General features: G+C 43.9%; 1 protein-coding gene across 1 annotated transcript; it reads right to left on the bottom strand.

Annotated features, from left to right (window-relative positions):
- Window positions 1-1,062: 1,062 nt before the first annotated feature.
- Window positions 1,063-9,099, bottom strand: MYG1 (MYG1 exonuclease). Its single transcript, XM_088469165.1, has 7 exons — window positions 8,493-9,099; window positions 6,212-6,324; window positions 5,631-5,790; window positions 3,883-4,032; window positions 3,524-3,646; window positions 3,015-3,196; window positions 1,063-1,345 (listed from the first exon to the last, which is right to left on the bottom strand). The coding sequence occupies exons 1-7, from the start codon at window positions 8,790-8,792 to the stop codon at window positions 1,186-1,188; spliced, it is 1,188 nt and encodes a 395-aa protein (XP_088325291.1). The 5' UTR covers window positions 8,793-9,099; the 3' UTR covers window positions 1,063-1,185.
- Window positions 9,100-9,309: the final 210 nt, after the last annotated feature.

The following is a 9,309-nucleotide window of genomic DNA, read 5'->3' as shown; positions in this document are numbered from 1 at the left end:
TGAGTGGCCCAGCCAGAGCCTAGACTTGAATCTGATTGACCATCTCTGGAGAGATCTGAAAATGGCTGTGCACCGACGCTTCCCATCCAACCTGATGGAGCTTGAGAGCTGCTAAAAAAAAAGGAATGGGTGAAACTGCCCAAAGATAGGTGTGCCAAGCTTGTGGCATCATATTCAAAAGACTTGAGGTTGTAATTGCTGCATCAACAAAGTATTGAGCGAAGGCTGTGAATACTTATGTACATTTTTTTTTTTTTTTTAATTAAATTTGCAAAAATCTCCAAAAAAACTTTACATGTTGTCATTATGGGGTATTGTGTGTAGAATTGAGGACAAAAATGAATTTATTCCATTTTGGAATAAGGCTGTAACATAACAAAATGTGGAAAAAGTGAAGCGCTGTGAATACTTTACAGATGCACTGTATCAAAGACCCGTATATGATGGATTGAACTGGGCCTACACTTGAAACAAGAAGTGGAGTGTATAAGAATAGCTGGACTGAGTATGGTTCAAAGCACTATGGGGTCTAGTTACTAAGCCGTGTTGGGAGACAAAGTAAGAAGGTGCCAGCCAATCAGCTCCCAACTGTCATCTTTCAAACACAGCCTGTGAGATGGCAATTGGCTGGCACCTTATCACTTTTCACTCTGTCTCCTAACACTGCTTAGTAAATAGACCCCTATGTTACTTACACCCAAGGCTACTAAAATCTATAGCTGCATACACACGTAAAGATTTTCTGCCCAACCATCCAACTAGTTGATTGGTTGGAATGAAAATCTGGTAAGGTATGGGAGTAACTGATGATCAGAAATTTGCTCCTAAATGCCAGAAAAACATATGAAAATTGTTTAGATCAAACATTTAACAAAACAGTTTGTCCATTTTCTGGCATTTGGGAGCAAATTGCAGGTTGTCATTTGCTTTCATACCTTACCAGATATTCATTCCAACCAATCAGCTAGTTGGACAGAAAATCTTTGTGTGTACCCAGCTTAAGATTACTTCTAGAAGCATTCTTATACACCAGGACAGAGCCAAAAATTGATGACAACAGAGTTGAATACAAAAATATTTACTGATGTCACATGCTATAAATACAATTTGTCTGATATGTTCTGCTGTAACAAAACACGCACATGATGAACGATAGCATTTAACAAAAGATACCAAGCAATAACATTAGGAATTCAGTGCTTTCTGCGCCATTTCAAGAGCTCCATCTTGGGTCTCGTTTCCACCAATGAAACCACTGGCATGGACAAAGATACAGCCTGGAATACCACTGACAGAGGAGAGGTCGTCTGCCCGAAGTCCACGCCAGTCTTCTGGCAGTGAGAGCCTAAGCAGGGATAAAAGTGGTCTCGGTCAGTGGCACATTTGAAATAAAAACTTTAGTTCAGTTACTGACAATTATCCTACAGCTATACAGACTAAACCCAGGGGCCTGGTCATCCTCTTCATCTGCACCTGATTATTTCCCACGAGTCGGTCATAGTGAAAGTGCTGGATGGCATTGGAGCATCTAGCGTGGTGCCATAAAGCACTTACACCAGGGGGGTTGAGGGTTGGGGAGGCTTGCCACATCAAAGTTGGATTTCCGCAAGCCCAAAAAGTGCCAAAATAGGCTCAGCAACAAAGGGGTGAAGGCTCATTTGCAGAAGTCACGTCATCCTGGGTAACTTCTTCGAATCATAACTGAGAATCGCCGTCAATTGTCACAGTCCAAGCCATAATAGCAGTGTGCACCTCCCCTGGACTTGTTGCCAGGGAGGAGAGCGGAGGCTTAGGTATGCTGGTGTGGGTGAGCTTGCCCAAACGACTGGGCTCCTCTGGAAATGTGAAGTTTAAAACAAAGTTTCTATTTCTAAATGCCGTTAGCAGCTGAGAAGGATCATGATATATTTCACAGGCTTCAAACCAAATTTCTTTAGTAGACAGGTTCTCAAACTCTGTCCTCAGGACCCCAAACGGTGCATGTTTTTCAGGTCTCCTCACAGAATCACAAGTTAAATAATTAGCTGCACCTGTGGATCATTTAAAATGTGTCAGTGAGTAATGACTACACCTCTGCACCTGCTGGGTGACCTGGAAAATTAACTGTGTGGGGTCCTGAGGACAGAGTTTCAGAACCGCTGCTTTACTATATCCAAAGATTCACTGGTTAAAGGGATCAATTTATTTTTGTCACCCCAGAACCACGTGATGACTATTCACTGCCTAAGCGCTAATACAGCACTATGGGACAGACCAATTACCTCCTCCTATATAGAGTATACGAATGGAATCCTAGGTTTTCTTATTTTTTTAAAAGAAAAGTTTGATGTTGTCTTGGGTCTTAGCAAAATAGAATTACTTATCTTTGCCATGTGCATTCGCTTGCTTACATTATCCATGGTATTATCCTTTACATGGAAGGTGTTACATCTTTATTTATTTTTTTAATCTTGCCTCAAGCAACACTATTCTAGTCCAGTGGTTCTGAAACTCGGTCCTCAGGACCCCACACAGGTCACATTTTCCAAGTCACCCAGCAGGTGCACAGGTACATTCATTACTCACTGACACATTTTAAAAGGATCCACAGGTGGAGTGAATTTCACTTGTGATTCTGTGAGGAGATCTGGTAAACATTCACTGTGTTCTAGTCTAAAGGGGGCCCCAGCTGGACTCTATAGGAAGCATAGCACATCTACAAAACGAGGGAGGGAGGAGGACAGGGTTTAAATATTGAAGAAAAGGACATTTGTAGTATTTGTTACTTTGCATAGTGACTTGTGCACTATGTAGGATCTAAAAGTACCAAGTCTCCTATTGCTCTTACCCAGGAGGTAGCATGTAATGTCTGTATATGCTATATACGAATAACTAACGTTGGATGCGGGGAAACACTTGCACATTCCTGAACAACTTCTTCCAACGCAGGAGCGGCACAAGTCAATATGCAAATACAATCTTTCATTTGTAACCAAAATGTTTACCAAGTAAAGTAAATAGATTACATTACTAACCGGTTCTGAAAAGTGTTGGGACCTGTGGGGACACACTGTACCCTCCACTTCGCACTCTGGTCTGGGTAGATCACATACTTAATTTGTTTCTCTAGACTTCGTTCTTTCTCCACCTGAAAGAGATGCTCCTTCCAAGGACATCCACCCTGGGCCAGGATAACCACTTCTCCACTGTCTGACACCTGTAACAGACACACGTCCCCTTATTACTACCACCAGTGCCAGGAAACCAACAACAGCTACTGTTATAGCCCCTCAACACTGCCCCCAATGCTTGGAACTAATTACAGATCACATATAAGCTCTTACTACTGTACAATGGCTAAGCAAACACTGGCAGACACGCTTATAATGGCCCAGACATGACCCCTCCCTACTACACGATTGACTCATATATATATATATATATATATATATATATATATATCCCCAGCATTGTGAGATTGTGTCAAATTGCTGCCAGTTACCCTAATAATGACCTAGTAACAGACCCTTCAGAGATACTGAACCTGGAATCTCTGTCTGATAGCTTCTTCCACCAAAGAGCGAGCCGGTAGCCAGGATCGGTGATAAAAGTCCAGACGTGACACAAACTCCGTCCCTGCCAATTCCATTGCCTTCTTAAAACCAGTCTACAGGATGAATTGGGAGACAAAAGCAACAGAAGACATTAAGATACATAGCAGCAGGAAGCTGCTCCTTTACACTGCCCCATTTTAGCGCCACTTAGCAAATACACATTAAAAGCATTTGATCCTCTGGCAAAGGAATCATTTCCAAGTCATTATATTCAGGGAACGGAGGCTCTCTGACACCAATAGTGAAACCAAACATGGATATAACATGTGTGTGCGTCATTGCTCATTACTTCCGTGTCCTGATCCGGTTCATTCCAGCGGGGATTGAGGTGTCCAACTCGAAAACTCAAGTTGGTGGTTATGTTGTACCGCTGCTCCCCATCAAACTGCGATATCCCATTGTCAATGGCGTCAATTTCCTCAACAAAATTCTCATACATCTGAGAAACAAAAAAAACAAACAGTTATAGCACGTATCCACAGTAATCCCCGACAACGGGTGGCAGCACTGTGGCATCTGGCTGGCTGGGGAGGGTATAAGATCAATTGCACCATAGCAAGTAAAGACATAAAACACATTGTAGTAGGTCTGCACATCATAAAAGTAGGAATTAAAGACAGAATTAAGAGATTGATGGTAAGATACATTGTTTCATATTTATCAGAACATACTGTGGCAGAGGTTCCCAAACGCTGTCATTACAGTCCAGGTTTTAAGGATATCCATGCTTTGGCACAGGTGACTTAATTAATACCTCAGTCAATTTGATTTAACCATCTGGAGTCAAACTTGGTTATGCTTAAGACCTGGACTGTAGTGGCAGAGTTTGGGAACCTCTGCACTTTGGTGCTACCTCGGCATCCCAGTGAGGAATCACGGGTTTGATATGTTTTGTCAACATTATCTAGACAGGTACAAAATATCAACAACCAATTTTCAAATTAACCCTAAAATTTCTATTGTTGGCATTTTGATTGATATCGACATTTTAACAATGTTGACCTTTTGATGGTCTACATGGTGACTGACTACATACCCGTGCACTGTGTATGTTATTGGCACCAGTGCTACTACTAAACTTGTACACATGGCGACATGCACGGTCTATGCCAGGCTCAGCCAAAACGTTGATCGCGATCTACCGGTAGCTTGCAGAGCACCCTGCGGTAGATTGCGACCAACTTAATCACAGCAACTGGGAACACTGGCCTCTGAAGTAATCAGAGGCTAAAGAAGCCTCGGATATCTTTAGAGGCCAGCGTTACCAGTGATGCAGTGCCGGATGATGTCACCCGCGATAGGAGGAGCCTGCGCGTCTGCTGGATCCACTTAGATCCAGGCAGTGACAGCAGGAGCCCTGATGGCATGGAGAGGTGCCAGCGTCAAGACAGGCAAGTACTGCACAGGGGTGTGAGCAGGCTGTTCTGCACTGGGAGGGGGAGCTACTACTGGGGGCACTGTATAAAGGGCATTGCATAAGGAGCACAACTACAGGGGGCATTGCGTATAAGGGGCACCACTGTGTATCGTAGCGTGAATAATGGACACTACTATGTGGTGTACTGTGAATAAGATTGTGCTGCTGTGTAATGTAATTTGAATTGGGGATACTGTGTGTGATTTCGGCAGGAGAGACCCCACGCCACCTGCAGTGAGGTCACGTCCCTTTTGCATACCATGCCTCCTTTTTCGGGCTCGCTAGATCACAGAGTCCAAAAGTCTGGCCACCCCTGGTCTATGCTATTGGCTCAAGTTAAATGTTATGCAGTTATAGTCTCTATGGTAATTACATCAGTTCTCTATTTTCTCCCCAAAAAAAGGCATACCCCAACCATCAAAACATTTTTCAGCTACAAAATGTATATAAACTATAAAAAGTTGAAAAAAAAAGAACAAAGTTAACACTAACCGGAGTATTTGCTCCATTTATCAAATAAAGCCCAACTTACCTGATTTTCATATTTACAGGATTATCTGCACAGTATAACAAATCTCTAATTGACAGCCTACAAGACGTAGGCAGTCTGACCCACTTGCCTTGTCATATAACACAGGTATAATGGGGTCGTCCTCTTCAGTACCCAGAAGTGTGGCTAAAATCTGCGTGCCGAAGTGAGCGTACACCAGCCCAGCGCTGCTCAGCTTAGTGACCCATGGCTTGTCGGGATATAAGCTGTTCATAGTTTCACAGAAAGATCTGCAACATTGTGAAGAAGGTAGAAGTCACAGGCAAAGATAACAACAGCAAAGATATCGCAGTAGCCATTCAGACAGTACATTTCAATCCTGATCTCTCACGGTAAAATGCTAATTCTAGCCCCAGTGACTATTTTATAAAGTAGGAGACACTTTCTTTTCCACTTTTTCTTCTTGGTGTTATGCCTACGTGGACTGCTTAAGGCAGAAATAAAGAACATTTCATGAACATATTTACTACTATAATATGGATGTTAGTTCCACTTTGTATTCCTGCCCACTTGTATTTGCTACACAACCATTGTGCTCGCCTTAATTCATTAAACCACGGGAATGAAGCACAATCTGATGAGCTCACACCCACAAGTTTCTCCTGTGGGATGAAATAATATATATTGTACAACTTTTTGGATCTGACTTACCTCTGATGGTGGTCATAACGATTCCGACAGGGTTCATATTCTCCTCCCACATCAACCACAACATCACACTGGGCTAAAAGCTGAGGGTCCCGTGTCCTCACAATCTCTGCATCCTTATATAGAACAAACAAAGGCAATACACAGTTATATAGGTTGGGTAGGGGGTCACATGTCCATTGAGTTCAACACTTCATCCCCAAAAACCATACCTGACTCAAGGGCTGGGGAGAAGAGTATAGGCGCATATCCACCACACGATTCGCTCCATAAGCGATATCGTGTAGTGTGTCCTTAACTACATTGAGCACACACACACACTGAACGATATCCACGATATTGTTCAGTGCCGGCACCCGCCCTCATCCCCGATCCTGCACAACCTGACAATATCATCAGGTTGGACAGCAGGTTCGGGCGATGAGCGACGTCGTCCACGACCATCTGGAGCACGCATCGCTGGTCGTTGACAGCACTGGACGATATAATGAACGATTGAATGAGGACGTTCATTATATCGTCTAGTGGATACGCGGCATTACTCAAATTTCAAAAAGGATTACTCCTGTTCCCATACTGTCAAGCAACTTCTCTGGATCAACTTCATACTGTTATGTGTTTATAAGGGAAGTAGTCCTGTAGGCTCTGTTTTGCTTGGTGTCTAGTCTACATAATGTCTGCTGACATCCGTTACTGTCACAGATCTTAAGTAAGTGTTCAATTCTTCTAATCACAGTAAGTTGATGGATCTCTGCCTGGATCTATACTGAACATTATCAGTATTACAAATACAATTATTCTAAGAGACTGGTAACATCATTACTCACTTATTACACTGGTGTTATTTAGACAATGTTACAATGCATTGTTTATGTAAGTACAAGTTCAGTTTACATATAACAGCAGGTGGCCATTTAGTCAGTCCATCTAGAACAGGGCTTCAGTATTATTGGTGCTGCTATGAAAACTCTAATGTAACATCTCTGGGGACTTTGTCTATAAATGATGTGACTGCCGCACCCCAGCAGGATGGAGAAAGGTTATCTAATGCTATATAATATTAGGTCACTATAACAAGTCATATTGCAATGCTGTGATGCAAGAGACCTGCATTAGATCCGCCCATGTGGGTCTTTTCATCCATTTCCGCCCGTTTGAAATCTTTTACACCCATTGGGCAGCCAACAGCAAATTGTAAAAATTGGTTTTAAAGAAACAGAACTGTGTGTACCTTTCATCCGGCCCTATGACTTTGCCAAACCTTATCCAAAGTACAAATTTCTGGTATCCATGAACTCAGGACAAGCCGGTTAGGGTACATACACTTTTAGTACATATTAAACATAGGTGTTAAACTCGTAAAAGTAGCATCCAGGTGCACAAAGCCTTTACTAATGCAATGCAAGGGTATTTATTGGACAAAATTGGTCTTTCACAAAACCCTGTTGTATGCTGCTCATTATATCACATCTTACAACGCTCTTCAATAAAAACCATGAACTAACAAAAAAAAGTTAGGTTATATAAAAAAAACTAAAATGTAACTAGGCTCTTCCTTTATATTAGTAACACAGTTTAGTTTTCATGAATGTTACTATTGCTTTGATGCACCTTTCCTGAAAAGCCAGCTGAACCACCACCACCTTCGCTAGGATATGTGGGTCATCACTCTATCTGGCACTTAGATGCTGTTACTTTACAGGATGAGCCGAACATCTGGCCTGGGGCATCAACACGTGTAGTATGGTTGTTCTGTGGTAGTGTGTGCGCCACTCAGTTTTGGGACTCGTGGTTCAATTTTGAATTATTAAAAGTATTTTGTCATCATCATCATTATCGGGTCTCATGCAGTTCAGGAAATGTCATCCCTAGACAAAGCAGGCTCTGCATTTCTGAATACCAGGTTCCTCCCATCATCTGCATACACTGCTTCCGGCTGGGATGAGTCCCTATGTCAATCTTTCCCGTCTCCATTCCTCAGGTCAGGGACCCCTAGCAGGGCATGTTTTACAGATCTCCTCAGTATCACATGTGAAATTATTTGCACAGCGTCACCTGCGGATCTTTTAAAATGTGTCAGCCAGTAATGTCTACACCTGTGCGCCAATAAGGAGATCTGGAAAACATGCACTGCTAGGGGCCTCTGTGGACTGGATTTGGGAAACACTGCGCTATACAGCAGCAGCATGTGTGTGGTGTGAGGCGGTGTATGGTCTTTCCACCCCCCGCCCAACCAGTGAGTGTATGTGTGGCCAGGGATGGGGGTGTCTCACGTGTCCCGCACCCTGTAGGGCTCCAGCGTCCTCAGCAGGTAACAAGCCAGTGCCTCGTCGCAGTGGAAGGTCCCGTCGTGGGTGCCGATTTTCAGCGCCATAAGTCGTTCCTCCCGCCGGGGCCGCTTTGGATCTTCAGGCATCAAGAGTGATGAGAAGCCGCAGGCGGAGAGGCGGCGGTGGTGGAGGAGCAGCAGGGACAGCGAGCGGAACTGTGGGAGCCGCCAAACCATGTGGAACCATATAGACGGCGGAGGGAGCCGGAGCAATGAGACTGCGGATCCTTTACATCCGGAGACTCCGGCGGCCATTTTTATGGAGTATGTCGCTGGCTGATGTCAGTCACCCGGTCACTACATGCATGCTTGTGCCTCCAGGCTCTAGGATGCTGCCGGGTGACAGGTTACTATGCAGCAACTGGGGAGCCAGGAACTGTACTGTAACTGAGCTTCGGCCACAGGGACAGGACAGGATGGCTGCCTGAGGCTTCGCTTTTATAATCGGGGCAAATTACAGATGAGCAGTACATTTCTTAGATAGGAGACGGCAGCAACACTTGGCTCATCCTCAGAGATCTCACACATCATCATCAGGCTGGGATAGGGGGATGTGCAGCGTGTGATACACACGGATATCCTGTGTATAATGTACACACTGCACATGATCACAATCCTAGTATCATAAAACGTGCCATGTTGTGTGAACAGACCTACCACTCTCAACACACACACCACAGCAGCCCATCCACCACAGTACAGAGCTTACCTGCGCACTAGTCATAACCACCTAGCTCTACACCACACCCCGCACTACACAAAACATACCCCA

This window comes from Taudactylus pleione, unplaced genomic scaffold (genome assembly GCF_031769625.1).
Source record: "Taudactylus pleione unplaced genomic scaffold, aTauple2 ptg000089l, whole genome shotgun sequence".
In the NCBI taxonomy this organism is placed as follows: domain Eukaryota; kingdom Metazoa; phylum Chordata; class Amphibia; order Anura; family Myobatrachidae; genus Taudactylus; species Taudactylus pleione.
The sequence above is the reverse complement of the archived record's forward strand: the minus strand, read 5'-3'. Positions and strand labels throughout refer to the sequence as shown.